Source organism: Andrena cerasifolii, chromosome 8 (assembly GCF_050908995.1).
Source record: "Andrena cerasifolii isolate SP2316 chromosome 8, iyAndCera1_principal, whole genome shotgun sequence".
NCBI lineage: Eukaryota > Metazoa > Arthropoda > Insecta > Hymenoptera > Andrenidae > Andrena > Andrena cerasifolii.
This window is the reverse complement of record NC_135125.1, coordinates 10,904,298-10,919,707: the sequence shown is the minus strand read 5'-3', so window position 1 is coordinate 10,919,707 and position 15,410 is coordinate 10,904,298. Positions and strand designations below refer to the sequence as shown.

The 15,410-nt window shown below is 50.5% G+C and overlaps 1 protein-coding gene across 3 annotated transcripts in view; it reads left to right on the top strand.

The window, feature by feature from the left end:
• LOC143371996 (uncharacterized) overlaps positions 1 to 15,410 on the top strand; it is a 48,230-nt gene that overhangs the window by 18,051 nt on the left and 14,769 nt on the right. The window contains exon 1 of one of the 3 annotated variants that reach the window (XM_076817765.1): positions 4,325 to 4,720. The exons of the other annotated variants lie outside the window; for them this stretch is intronic. Coding sequence (XP_076673880.1) covers positions 4,675 to 4,720 — 46 coding nt within the window. The 5' untranslated portion in view covers positions 4,325 to 4,674. Of the gene's footprint in view, positions 1 to 4,324; positions 4,721 to 15,410 lie in introns of those variants that run through there. 3 annotated transcript variants of the gene reach the window in all.

The window sequence follows — 15,410 nt, the reverse complement described above, 5'->3', positions numbered from 1 at the left end:
GCAGCCCGAGATAGGACCGCGAAGGGAAAAAAGGAGGACGCGATGGGAGCAGCCTCGGTCACGCGGGACATCCTTCTTCTTCCATTCCGCGAGGCTTGCACGCTTTCGTTCAAACGACAGTCTCGATACCAGCGCGCGGCTGCTTCTGCATGTGTTTTCTCCCGTCTGCGCGGACGGGTTGGGGCGTCTGCTCCTTGGAAATTCCGGCTACACCCGCCGAGTAAGTTTCGCCAGCCCAGAGACCCGCTACTTACGAAAACGAAGAAACATGTTCCGACCCAGGAAGCAGGGCAGCCCAAAAAGTGGCTTCCCTCCCGGAACGAAGCGCAAAGCTTCGGCCCGCCTTTGGCCGCGATGGGATCTTCGGCTCAAAGTGTCTTTACCGTAAAGCGCACGGTTCTCTGCGAGCTCCTGATCGAGATGCTAACGAGATTATACGTAGGTATATCGCGGCACCTGTAGAATGGAAGACAGCACTGCTCCGCTCTGCTTTGCCTCTCATCTCCGCGCGAGGGTATTCGTAATTTCATTTGCCCGGCGGAAGCGCTTTCGTGCCGTCCGTTTCCGATTAGCGATTGAATCTGAATCGGGTCAGCGAGGGGACGCGATATTCGCCGAGCCAAACGCGAGAATCTTTTCAAGAGGAAGTAAAGTTTCTCGAGCGAGACAAGTTCTGGCTACGGCTTGCGAGTCGCAGAGACGAAAACGGAGGCTTGCTCTCGCTAGAAAACATACTGGCCTAAAGCAGCTCATAAATATGTGAGCGGCGGTAACGCATAGGTTGCGAATTTGGAAACTGGCTCGGCGAAAATCCGGCAGAACGCTCGTAACTACCGATCCGAATGGATATCGCAGGTGAATCGGCCATGCAGCGACTACCGGCGCATAAATATTCAACGCAAAGGTTCCAATGTATCAAGGCTCCCTGCCAGGATGCAAACTAGTTTTAGCCGGGATTAGGTTCTGCCTAGGAAAACGCGGTGGCCCGTGATTCGTGCGCGGCAGATCCAAAAGGGAGAGAGCATTTCCATTCGTCTCGAGGACAGGCAATTTCCCAATTTTCTCGCGTCACGCCTCCGTGGAAATCTTCAGCCATTACGGCGCCAGTGTTCCGTCGTCGGATCGACGACGCACTGGGACACGGACGTGGAATAGTTGGCATAATTCGCGCGTACAGCGATCGAGACATCCCCGAGAATTCGATAGAGCAGATTCTACGGAACCGGTGCTCGAGATTGCTCCGTCGCCAGTCGCGTCACCTGTAGATTCGACTCCGCACCTGACGAGCCACTGCGCAGGGAAATTAAATCAACCACCGTCTTCTAGTATTCCTCCGCGATCCGCCGGCCACCGTTCTGCTGCGGAAATCAATTCTTACGGTCGCGTATTCACCCAGAGAGATCCCTCGGATAATCACGCTTATAAAATCCTGCCAAGGCTCGGGCAAAGAGACGATCGAGACTCGTTTATACCGTTACGATCCATCGGTCAGCAGGTTACGGTGACATGGAAACGTTGCGGCGCTCTTTACACACGCGAAACGTTCTCTTTTCCTTAAAAATCGCCTACTCTGCAAGCGACAGCTGTTCGAACACAGCTCCCTAAGTCGTCCAGGCGATCCTTCTCGTTAATTACAGGCCGCGGCGGCTGTAATAGCAATAAGCAACGAGGCTGCTTCGCTGCTCCGGGTAGGATCGAACTCGTTCAGGCATTACTGTCTTCAAGAGCAGTTGCTGGCAAGTTCGAAACTGCGCGTCCAACGTTCAGACGCATCGCACTCAACAATGTTTAATCGCCGTTGATAGAATTCGCGGGGCGTTCCGCTATTACGGCTTGGCGGATGGAATGTGCAAGCAGAGAGTGTCAACTCTGACCGTTTTGTAGAGGAAAGGTGAGAGGAAGAGAGAGCTGGAGCGCAGGACCGCGATGCGTCGCGCGAGATAACGCGAAGGAAACTGCGCGAAAAATTTCCTCGACGAATTCTCGCCACCAGAAGATTAACCCGGCTGCACACGTTTCTCGAGGAATATATTTCAGGGGAGGTTTTCTCGTCGATCGTATCCGAGCACCTGCGATTCCTTTCGACCAGGTGACAGAGTATCGATTAACGAGGGTACCGAGTGTCCAGCACTTGGTGCCACTGCACGTCGCTTTTCATTTATAGTATTACTCCCGTGACACGGTTACGCGAAGAAGTCGGATAAAGGCGGCAGCCTCCGCTAGGCATTCGTTAAAGCCTCGGGTTTTCCTCCACCGATGGCACGTGTTATCCAAAGAAGCCGAGGAGAATAAATACCCGTGGGGTCGTCCCGTTGTAATTTCCATTGTCTCGCGGAAAGAATCTTGGCGAGTACTTCGGGGGAGCCGTGATTCTGAATTAAAAATGTTTTCGCAGCGTATCGTTGAATACCGAATACACCGGGTACCGAGCGTCTTGAACGCCTCCGACATTGTCCGAGCAAACGGACGGGGCTTTCTTCGTTTCCCATGCGGCGTGGAAAATAATAATGCAAGCTCCCCTCGATTATTTTCCCGGATTCTTCGTGGCACTTGTTTTCTAAAGGCACGGCTGGCCGGGGCGCCAGCACCGCGTCGGTTTTATTCCGTCCGAAAGGGTTTCTTTCCCCGAAACAAGTGGGAACCCTTGTTCAATAACACTTGCACCTTTGTTCCCCGGACCTGTTTACGTCGTTCGTTATTAAATTTTCTAGGTGTAGATTTTTACCAGCGCCTTTGTCCCCGTGATTACCGAGAGAATTAAGGTTGGATCAGCGGAGAAAGCAATGGCTGGTTGCCGAGGTCGATATAAAACGGGACGATTAAGCGGGAGATAGTTGTTGGTAGATTTTCGTCACGCATGGTCCGGGTACAAGGCAAAAACTTGCTCCGACTGCTGCTCGAAAAACACATTATGCCGACGGTTTCTCTTGCCAATCATCTCGCCGACGGTCTCGGGCAGCCTCGACAGTCTCCCCGTTCTTTCGAGCTTTCTTCCTCGGCGAGAAATAAATTTTTGCCTCATCGATATTCGATACTTTCCTCAGAGCCGTTTTGCTGTACCTTCGCCATTGTTTCCTCTCGATGGGGCGATAAATTTCTTGGTGAACTGTTCGGACGGTTCCAGCTGTATATTGTATGTACGTGTGTATGTACGTACTTCTACTCTGGGCTGTGTCTCCTTCAATCTTCGGTCTTCCAGCGAGTCTGATGGAAATATAATTTTAAACTTTCCCGTTATACACGATTTCGCGATTCATGCCAGACGGTGCTTCAGATTATGTGAAGTTCTGTTTCGCCCCGGCAAGGGATTCGCCTCGGAGCCTTTGAAAACGCGGGGCGCAGGGAAACAGTGGGATCGACGTCTCGACGAGGAACAGCTTGTAGTGAATTATATTTTTCTGGGGAAACTTGGAGGAGCATGGAGTCCCTTCGCTCAATAAATACGTCGCAGCTTCTCCAGAGTTTCCCAAGCGGTTGGTCGATTTGTCAGGGACACGTGGAATTGATTCGACGAACAACAAACAACGTCATCGAATGTTAAAAACCGCATAACTGCTGTCGCGATCCAGCGGCGAGACCGGAGTTCCACGTATTTCTATTCGATCCTGTTTTCTACCTCAGGTCGAAAGATTCGTCCACTGGTTTCAGACCCTGTTTTAAAGCGTCAAAAATAATCCTTCCGCGACGTTCAGGACCGAGTCTCTTGGCTGTTTCTCAACTCCTATTTAATCTCGAGCTTAATCCCGCGCCATAAAAGGGCGCGAAAATCTGGAACAACGGAAGCCAGGTGAGATCGCGTCAGAACTTGCGAGGATCGTTATCGTCTATAGAGGTGGAAGGACCGAGTTTCACTCCGGCAAGTTTACGAAGGGCATCTTCCATGAAATTTCGTCCTGGAACGCTACGGCCTTGCGTGAATTTCCTGGGGACGAAATTCCGAGTAAAGTCAACTACGGAGTATGCTACGGGGTAAAGGGGAGTAGTCGAGGAGAAGAGTAGTCCGCTCGAACGTGCCTACATACGCGATCGGGGAGAGTCGGGATCGGTTTACAAAAATGCACAGACGAAATATTGGGAAGAGGGATAAAACGCGATGCGAACCGCGAACGCGTGAAAATAATCTTTATCCTTTCGGCGGGGATCCGGTTCGGAAGCGGAACCGGAATCCAGCAAGCGGGAAGTGGGAAGTGGGAAGCGGGACGGAGGACGAAGGGATGAGAACGGGTTGGGGTGGGCAGCGAGGACGAGGGCGAGGATGAGGACGAGGACGAGGTGGGGACGCGGAGGAAGATGGGGATGGGGATGCGCATGTACGCGACAGGGGAGCGGAATAAACTCCGTGTGGACGCGTTCACATCGCGGCGCACTGTCTTCCCGATAGCACGTTCCCGCGCGGCTCTCCTCCAAGATCACCGAATCCTTCCTTCCTACCCACCTACCGACTTCTCTCGCGATTCCTAGCGAAATGAGACGCGGCCCAACCGCCTACCGCCCTCGAGACATCGCTGCGAGTTCTACGGTGTAGCAATCCGCGGTGAGATCGCCTGGTGTTCACATGCCACTTAGGTCGGGGATCGCGGCGCGTTTCGCGAGTGAAGTTTGATCACTCCGAAAAGACCGACCGTTGAAAAGATTTCGGAGCTGCTGAACCTCGTGCTGCGCTGGGCAGCTAGGATGTCGTTCTTCAGAGGCTTGTGGAAGAGCAGCTCGAAACACAAGAGTGAGTTCCCATTTCGATACCCTCCTCGAATTTTCAAGCATTCCCGCTGCCCGAGCTTTTTCCGTGCACTCGCGAGCCAGGCGCATGGAAATAGTTGCTGGAGTACCTATCGCGTATTCCCGTGTGCGCGCACACTTCCGCGTGCTGCGTTCTGCGTGGTAATGATTCTAATCAGCGGCAAATTTAACGCGAAACGGAGGCAAAGTTCATGGCTGCCGATAAGCCACGCGTTATCGTTGCAGCTCTAAAAATCGCGCGCATGTTAATTTGCCGATTATCAGTGCGCTCCTCTTCGTTCGAACACATCGAGCGCCTGATAACGCGGTCGCTCGAAATTTTTCGATAAATTCGCTGCAAGAAAAGCGGGATCGTTGAATGAAAAGCTTTCGCGGGATATAAAGCTTTTCCTTGTCCGAGCGGCAAACTGCTTCTCGCGATAAATGCAATTACGTTCCACCGGTTAGCATTAAAATTCAGCCGCGGACTCTTCCGGCAAATTTATCTGCCAAACTGGATTGATGTTGCAAAGGTGAGAGTGCCTACCTGTATCGAGCAATCGGAGTTCCACTCGAACGCGACAATCGACGGAATCGCGTTTTCTTGGACAGTAGATCGAGGGAGCTTATTTGCAGCGCGTTGTCAGCTACAGGGGAGATTAACCGTAACACCGTGCAGCTGTAAAATGTCGGGGAACGTTAACGGAGACGAGGGAGAGGCAGAGGCTGCGGCAGTTAACGCGATTATTCGCAATAAGCGGCGTAATAGAGAGCCGCGTTTAAGATTATGGTAATACATGCCGAGTCGCGTTATAGGCACAATGTGACCTCCTTCAGAGCACTGATTATTGATCATAAAATTTGCATAATCTCGTGGCACAGGCCGCATCTCGATGCAACGATCAAAGAACGCGGGGGCCAAGGCGAACTTCCAGACGAGACTCCCTCTTTCGTTCTATTATGCCCGCGCGAAACTATGCGTCTCCTATCGTGTTAAATAAAGCGATCCTTCGTTCCGGCTGACCCGAACTTCGGTGCGAGAAACGCGATACGAATCCAACGACCCGGCGTTTCCCCCCCGCTGCCAGTTTATTCGGCAATTTCTGGACTTATGTTAGAAAAACTTGCGGGAAAGTTTCGTGACTCGGGTTCCGAGGCAGGGTTCGTTGGCGGACAATCTGCTTCCCCAACTATCTCCCTGGCCAGCGGGTTTAATTTTTCCCGACACCCACGGGAGAGCTTGCCAAAATTCGTAGAAATAACCAGATCTCAGCGAGGCGATAAAATTAATTGCGCGTTCCATAACTTGCGATGCAACCAGACACTGCGTCCGTTTGTACAGAGAATCCGTTCTCTTGCAGGCGATTTAGTTTGAGTGGCGAGGGGTTCTGGTGGCCCTTGAGATATATGGAAACCGTCTCAGAGTCGCCAGAAGATTGCGAGGCGACCGTCGTCGCGTAGGTTTCAGGATCTGGGGAGGATCGAGGGTCTAGGGCTGCTGTTCTTGACTCGCAGCGAGGCAGTACACGCAGCTACGCACGCCCGAGCCCTCGAGAGAGCGTGGTTCAAAGAATACACATTTCGGTTACTTCTAAAAACCTTCCACAAATCTCGCGCCTTACGGAAACTGTTGCCGACGATCGCGTGACGTCCGTGATTCCCTCGGTGTTCGTAGCTCTCGGACGGTTTCACGAAATGGTCGCAGGTGCTAATCTGGCCGAGAGAGTGGCTCGATGCCACTGGAAAGAAATTGCTCGACCATTGTCATTGAGATTCGTCCAGGGATTTAAGGGAAGTCCTGTTGGGATTGCAGCAGCTGGACCTGGAATACTGGTGCTGCAGGGTGTTCTGGTAATTGCGGGAAAGGATCTCCACCGACGGTTCGCATTCTACTGGCGAGTTTAACCGTTAACGCGCACCGGTGGCAGTCGATCGTAGAACGGCACCTGCGTTCCCTTAATTCCTTGTTGTTTCAAATTACGCGAAATTTCAATCCCTTAGAGCTTTTTCCCTCCCCCGGTTATCCAGTCCGCCAACCGCGCTGGCAACGATCAACAGGAGGCTCGAATCGCTATCTCCATGGGAAGTGGACGTGGTTAGTTTCACTTTTGCGAGCTTTAATGACAGAGGGAAATTGCGGGCGTTAACTGCGAGCAACCTTTTCCGACGTTATTGCTAATATCGAATTGGACGCGCAGAGTAAGTGGAATAGAGTGGATTATAGAGGGACGAAGGCGACGCGTATCGGCGCGTGGATCTCATAAATGTTTCGACAGCCGGGCTACAAACTGTCCATTTCATGACAGTACGGCAAGTACGAACGCGGGGAGGAGGCGACAGTAGGGATGTTTAAACACGATGGCGGCGTGCGAGCGCTCGAATTTGTTGGCGATACGGTATTAGTCGAGATTACCGGAATTCTAGCGGAATTCCGATACACGAGACTGGAGGCATTCGCGCGACCTGTTTACGAGTACCGAGAACCCGCTGGAATCGGCGAAAAGCTCTGTGCCGAGGAGGCAGGTGCTTTTCGATGCCGTACCGATATCGAGCGCGGCGAACACGCGCACTCCCGCCAGCCTATTCATTCCCATTTCTCTGCGAGGCACGGGGAGAGCGGAGAAATTTATCGGCCGGGTCCTATAAAGCTCTTCGTTTTAATTCGAAATATTTCGCTGACGATCGGTGGAAAATTATGCATGTAAACGTCGCGGTTGACGTATCGCCGGAAACGGTGCAAGCGCGTCGTGAGATATTGCGGAAAAACGTGTACCGCGCCAGGTACCATTTTATGATAGGTGCTTTCCCTGTACAGAGCACTCGCTTCGACCATATGCATTGTAATGTCTAAATTACGATTGGTTAATCCACGCGCCCGGCGTGTCCAGTCCTTTCCTCGATCTACCCTGTCGTTCGTTGAAATTTATGCGAGAGCTGCTCGTTATCGCGCGGATATCGTACACCCGTGTACTTTCCATTGCAAATTGCTGATATCTTGCGCAGGACGAATCATTATCTCCTGCGTATCTTCTGTGAAATGTGTTACATCGCACAATGGAATTGCGAGAGAGAACGCGCGGTGAAATATGTACCATTCTGTATATTCTGCGCGTGGATTCTGATTTAGAATGAGTGTTTTGAAAAAAAGAACCGCTGCGGCTGTTCTCGTTCGGACGGGCTGCAGATATATGGTTCCCAAAAGACTGTCTTCGTCTGCTCGCGCGTTTGCAGAATGCTCAACATTTTCAACAGTTACATTCATCCGTCGTAATTTAGGAATTATAGCGCCCGCAGCGAACGCTCGTGTAATATTTTTTACTTATACGTATCCTGCTTCGTAGAATGTACTATGTTTGCGAGGATGAGCAATATTCTTTAAGGGGTTATGCCTAGTCAGGTGGCTGAAAAGAGGCGAATATTTGTGAATTTTTTTTTAAGCAGCGGAAGCGTATATTTTTACAAAACTTTTTCCGCTTTAAAGAGCAACATTTAAAGAACATTTGGTAATTTTTTCGTAGAAAAATATTTACGTTTATAATAAAGTAACAAGGAACATCCAAGAAGCGTTTTTAAACATTTGGTTTTGCGGTGAGCACTGCCATTCGGAACCAGATTATCTAAAATCAAAATACAAAAAAGATTTCGTTAATATATTAATGTATCCTCAGATTGGCGGAGGGAATTTTCCGAAATATTAATTTAAAATAAAATGGCGGCTATTTAAAGTTGAAATCCTGATTTTTTCGCGTGATTTTTGCACGAAGAATCAGGATTTCAACTTCAAATAGACGCAATTTTATTTTATTATAAACGTAAATATTTTTCTAGGAAAAAATTACCAAATGTTCTTTAAATGTTGCTCTTTTAAGTGCAAAAAGTTCTGTAAGAATATATAATTCCGCTTTTTCAAAAAAAATTCACAAACATTCCCGTCTTTTCGGTCGCCTGACCAAGTATAACCGCTTAAAAAGGTAATACGACTTTGAGTCTTCACAGGGTCGGATTAAGACCTTTAGAGGCCCTAAGTGTTTAACCATCCTGAACTCGCGAGTTTGTCTCACAGACCGGCAAATACAAAATTCGCTTATTTTTCAGAAATCAATAATAGCCCCGGTCTCCGCGCCTTGTACTTTTCTAAATAGTTCTTAGGATGACAACAGTAGCTTTCCACACCCTTTAAATTACACCCGAGTCATTATGCAATGAAAAATCCCGCGAGTCCAGGAAGCTTAAATAATTTTGTAAACTCAGGTATACGATTTCTTAGACATTTCCAATAATTTAACTAAAAAGTGTTTCTAACAAAGGTTAGTTTTTAAAATTCAGAAAATTTCTATGGTGCCCCTGTCTCCTGATGCTCCAGGCTTATTTTGCTTATTGTTTAATCCAGCACTGAGTCTTCGTTGCAAGGATATTGGATCAAAAGTAGACACGTTCGCTACAATTCTTTCGATCCGGTCGTACAGCTTGCTACTTTTTGCCGCAAGCGTAGCATAAAACCAGATCGACGCACACACGATCCTGATTGCTCAGGTTCCCCGTTGTGATTTCTGTTGATCGAGAAAATACATACGCTGTACGCGTCAGACCTTTCACGCCAGAAATCGAATTTCCTTGCGCCATGTGGATGTGCCGTCTGGCCGCTCCTTTTTAACGCGGTGACACTTTTTAAAAGCTTTGACGCGACACCGTGATAATTTTCCTATCGCGCAGGAGTTTCAGCTCCCTCGCAGAGCGAAACCTGTTACTCGGCGGAGCGAGCCAGGGATCGATAGGGGCTGAAGACTCGATCGAAGCTACTTAAAACACCAACGTCGCATCGCCCTGCAACCATTGCACAACGGGACTGTATTCGCAATTACCGTTGCAGGAGCTTTTCTAGACGGCGTGAATATTCATAGCGTTTGGTAGCAATCGAACGGTTCGTCGGTGCCGATGCAAATATTTCTGCTGCCGGGACCACTTTAACAAGAGTGTCGAGCAATAATTAGCGGCAGTTGAACGATCTGAGAAATTTTTAACATCTCTACCTCGGCCCGACCGTGTCCTCGTCGATCCGCCGGGCAATTGCCTCGCAGACGTTTGATTCCCATGATCCGCATGATTCGCTGGACGACCCGATCGAGGAATTACGCAGAGTCATTGAACCGATGGAAAGGAGCAGCGAGAATTCGACATCTGGCACGGGCGGACCGTTTTAAGCCCCGCATTAGTCCCCATTAAATTTCGTCTGTCTCGCAAATTAATCCCCATTGACGTTGCCTTCTTCTCGGCGCTAGTACGGTTGCGTGAATGCCCGTGGCCGATGAATCGACGACAATTATCGTTGCACCTTCCACCTTGCACGTCCCAGGCGGACTTGTCGATGGCTGGCTGTCGTTCATCGTTCGCGTAATTCCTCCAGATGGAAATTACTCGAACCCGTTTGCGCTTTAATCGTGCCCGGGGCATGTTAAAGGGAAGTTTATCGCAAAGGGCTGCTCGAAGGGCTGTTCTCGAGTCTAGAGGCGAGCCGCCCGTGGCGGGGAGGCGCATTGTGACGCTGTTACGAGGGTTGTTGCTGCGCGTGCATGCAACGCAATCCGTTTGCACGATTGTCGTTCGTAACGGAGCAATAACGTTCGTGGCACTGCATCCAGATAAGAATCGATCGGTTGGAATTGCCACGAGAGAGAGAGCCGCGCTCTCGGGGCGCTCCCGCTCCGCCCTGAGCAAATTTTCACGAGAGATACGCGCGTGTTTGCAGCGCCTCAAGAAACACTCGTATTTACACGAAGGATAACCTACGCGTCTGCGGAGTGCGGACAACAGATAGATGGGGAGGAGAAATAGAGGAATAGAGAAATAGGGAAACAGAGTGTGCGCTCTAATTAAAGGTTAATGGGATAAAGTTTCAGTTTGAAATTTGGGGGATGCAGAGGAGCTCTTTGCGCGAGGGACCGTGTCGCAGTTGGCCATGGGATGAGCCGTGATAGAGGGCAAACGTTTCGGAGGCCGATTTAAATACAAATTAAATGACAATCCCTCGCGCCGCGTCGCGTCGCGTCGCGTCGGTGCCCCCGGTATCTCCTGGGATTTGCTAGAGATTTCTAGCATGGAAATTCGATTTGCCCTGATTAATTTCACCCCCCGGGATCGGCGTCGATACACGTCGAATATTTCTTTGCTCGTTCTCTCCGCCGCGTCGAAGGAAATCTCGGCCGCGGTGACGACGCGACGTCCCCTCGTCCTTCTCCGCTGGTATTTCCCACCGAAGGCGGAAAAAGCAGTCGGTGTAATCGAATTTTCGGAAGATCGACATGGGGAGAAAGGAAGAAACTCGGCGGCGCGCGACAGACGTACCTGCGGCGGAAGTCTGGGGCCAGCGGAGAAATTTCTGGAAAATAGATTTCCGCACGGTCGCCGGCCGCGGCGGGTAGATCAAAGGGTGTTCGTTAAAACGCACGCCGAATAGAGGAGCCCTCCTCGTTACTCGATTCGAGTGCGTACGTACCGTACCGTACGGTTCGCGCAGCGCACGCATCGCTAACAACCCCCGCGATAATAAGTGCGGACAAGTGAGAAGATTGGACTCGGGGTAGGGATGCCGTGAAAGGACGTAGCCGCGTTTATTAGCCGATACACGGTTATTCCAGGTTGAACGGACACGCGTCGAACGCGGGGGCCCTGGCTTCGCGCCAACCCCCGGTGCTCCCGTTCATTTCCTGTCAGCCTCCCCGCATCTCCAATGCAAACTTTCCCACTTCTTTGCTCCCCCCAGACCTTTTCCGCGTCGTAAAAACTGCCCGCAACGCCGCCCAGCCCGCCCCCCGTTCCGCAGATATTCCCGTCGTAAATTGGATTGTACGGCTTGACGAGCTTTTAGTCCCAGCGTTGGATCTCGCGCCTGAATCGCGGACCTCGGCATTGAAAGCAAAACGAGCTGCCGCATTCTTCCAGGTGACGAATTGTTCCACTCCTCCGAGAACCCATGAAAAAATCTCGAAAATTCCCCGAACCTCCCCAGGTGCCTTGGTCGCATTCAAGCCGGGCGCTTGATTGTTCCTATTCTCCCTTCGTCCCGGCCTTTCTCAATTCAAAAGTAATTCCGTCGCAAATGATTCCATTAAAGTATGTTTCAGCCCGTGTACCAAGCGGAATTATTACTTTTCCCCTGTATTTTGTTTCGCGCGCCTCGGAGCTCCGCCTGTGCTGCCCTAGCGTGCCGCGTCGTGCATCCGCGGGTCGCGGAATGGAAAACTCTTCGGGGCGAAATGAATTTCGCGACTTCAGAACGGGAGAATCGAGGCTGCCTGGGGGGAGGAAAAAGAAGAGAGGAAGAGCGGCGGCATTCGGGTGCCGAGGAAAACACTGAACGCAGCGGAGGCGCGCAAGGACTCGCGCGGATCGTAATTCACTATGAAAATTACGATCGGGGGACACGCTCAACTGCTGTCAGTAAGAGCAAACACGCCGCACGAGCGTTTAATTGCGCTAAACGAAGTTAGTTCCACGGTTAAGCGTGTCCTTTTGTCCGCGTTTCCGCGGCGTACATTTTGCCGAACTCGGTTCCGCCGACGCGCAACCCTGGCTGAAGTTAAACGATCCCCGGCGGAGTGGAAAAGTCCATGGCTGATTCAATATGTTCGATTATACCGCGGTGGTTAGTAATGCTTTCGGCTATCGCCGGCGCTGTTAACATCCACCGATACCCGATTTTTCGCCGGCGCGGCATACCCGCGAACCGATCGTTATTATTCACGGCGAAGGACAGACCGGCGGGATTTAATTGCAGCCCCGGGTAAGAGGAGGATCCAGGGCTCGCAGTTGAGGCTCGTTAAACGTTTGTATTTATCACCGCGCGGAAGCGCATTCCGCGCTCGCAGACCCCTGTAAATTTTCTGAATTTACAGGGCTGCTTTCGGTAGGGTGCAGCGAAGAGAATGCGCAGGTTCGCGGGAGGGAAGTTAGGCGCGAGGCGAGAAGAATAACGAGCGGTATAAACGTTTTTACGAGTAGCTGGCTGGACTTAAGGGATGGTTTCCGTATCGCGTTGCGGTTTTTGGCATCGTCTCGACCAGCCAGTCGCGCGAGCTAAATAAAAGCTGTAACTATAACCGAGGAGTTCCCGGGCGCGAAAGCTTCTTGGGAGGCAGCAAAGCGCGAAAAAAAGAGCGTAACGTTTCGGGGAAAGTTTGGCGGATCACCTGCGCGTAACAAACGTGAAAATCGATGCGATACATTTCCCCATTATGGTCCAGTTAACTGGACTGCAACTCGAGCTTCGTCCAATTAAAATATTAACGAAAGCGTAACGTCGATTCGCCGTAGTTGCAGATTCAGCTTCAGCAGATTTAATGCCCCGTCTCAAAGTTTGGAAAACAAAAAGCAGAACAAAAAAAAAGAACGGGGAGAATAGTTCGCTACAATTTAAGTGGGAAACTCTCGAGTTGCTCTTAAAACAGGTAACTGCGCCGGCGACTTGCAGTTACAGCAGGTGGCGTCAACTGAGTTTCCTTCGAAGCAAAAGGATGAATGTGAAATCCTCTGCGCCGGATTGGGAGGAAGCAGACCTGGATGTATGTATATCAAGACGCTGCAACTGCAAGTCCAGGAGTCGTCTTATTTCTACAGGGAGACGAGTCTGGCGTCGGGAAAGTAATTAGGTACAAGTCAATGGAGTTTCATTCGGTAGGCGCTTTGAATTTCGCGGAAGCGAGCTTAACCCTACGTTGACACACCTCTTTTCTCGATCAACTTTGACATACCTCGGTGGCTCACACTCAGATCAATTTTTGAACGACTGCCATTCTCATCTGAAGAATCCAATCGTTATGAAAAAAATCATGGGTCAATTTCGTGGTCCGTAGAATGTATTCCAATAGTTTTTTGATTGAAATTTCATCACAGTTCTTGTAAAAAAAATCTAGATCACCATATGTCGAGAAAACACGAAGAGAATCTTGAAAAAATTGTAACTCTTACGAATTTTAATATTAGAAGCTAAAAATCCACAGAGTTATTGTTCAGATATAATATTTTGAGAGAAAAAATAGTGTGTAAGTTGGCTTTGGAAAAAAGGTATTTATTTTGCGTGTATAAGGTACAGAGCGTGAAAATCAGCTTATGGGTGGCTCACACCCAGAGTGTCAACGAAGGGTGAATGTCTCGCGAGACATTTTCGAACAAAGTCACAGGTGCATGTTCGCTAGAAAATGCGCGGGGAAATTCATTGAGAAGCGTGCGCGTGAAGAACGAATAAAGGCCCATCTTGGTGACAACATCGGGGATCGAGACCGTTCCTGAGTAATCTATTCATTGGTAATAGGATTCGTCACAGGCAGTTCAACCCCAACACAACCATCCCCTGTCTCCCGTAGGATTAGCTTGGACCAAGTTACACAGCCACCCCCAACCTAGCGGCAGCCTTTCTGGCGTCTGAACACGGTTAATAAGACGACAGCACGAGCGACGAGCGACGAACGCCGAGGATCGAAGATTCGTACCGGGTTACCGGGGAAACCTGGAGAATCCCAGGAGCGGTTTCCCGTCGAAAACCTTCCCCCGGCTGCGCGTTCTGACAGACGATCGCCAAACAGAAATTAATTGAGACCGAGAAAGTAAAGTATTGGAGGTCGATTCTGCTGAAGCTGAATGTTCGATAATTAGCTGGCTGCGGTGAGCCACTTAATTAAAGCATGGGCTCATAATTATCTGGTACGTAGCTACAGCGGCTCGTTAAACGTGAGAAATAAGGTACCTAGGGTTTTTAAGTGGAACAAGCGGCCGACTGCCGGGCGCGATTAATTCGACGGGTATAATCGATTTTAATCAATGGAATCAGGCACAAGAGAAATCGGAATTCGGTTATGCTCGGCTATTCACACGTGTTTCAATATTCTACGATACACCTAGCGGTGTTGGTGCTTTCCAATCCGTCGCTTTCGGGAAACGCAACATCGATCCGCATAGAGGGACGTTTTGCCAGCCACTGGCAGAACGTGCATAGCTACGGTTGATTTATCGCGAATGATTGCGACGGAATAACGGAAAGTCTCGAAGCGGTGATAAAATAACACAAGTGCAAGTTCGCATTCACCGACCCGTGCCTCCGCGGAGGCTCGGCGCGAGCTGCTACGCACGCTCCACGACTCTCGCGAATCAATTACCATTTGAATGGCAGGAGCCCTCGATTCTGCCCGCTTGTATGGAAACAAATCTGCGCGGAAGGGAGTGAAACGTTAGCTACTTCTGATCGACGGGACCGCTTCTTTGCGAGACTTTACTCGCGGCGTGGCGGTATCGGGCAGGATTGCTCTCGTTTCCGTCTGAACGAGTTAAAAATTCCCCCCTGCCGTGGATTCGGTTTTAATTTAAGAGGAACGACGGGGGTGGGCCGAGCAGTTGCTGGCGACCAGGTGGAGGTCGATAAGGCGACCTCGATGAGGAACGGGGATGAAGTTAAACTGAAGCACGGCTCGGTTGTCATTCCGCACGCACGGCGCTTTGCATGTAAATCTCGGCAAATGCGACTTGAAGCCGGCACGGCGGAAGTCATTGCCCTCGGAAGGATGCTGCAATGATTTCGCTGCACCACATTGGTAGTCCAGGTGGCCTCGAATAAAATCGACTCGCAGTCGAGGAGGGCAGGGGTTGACTCCGCTGGAGTTGGAGCGAGCAAGGAGTCGGCCGGAACGGTTCCTACCGCTTAAGCT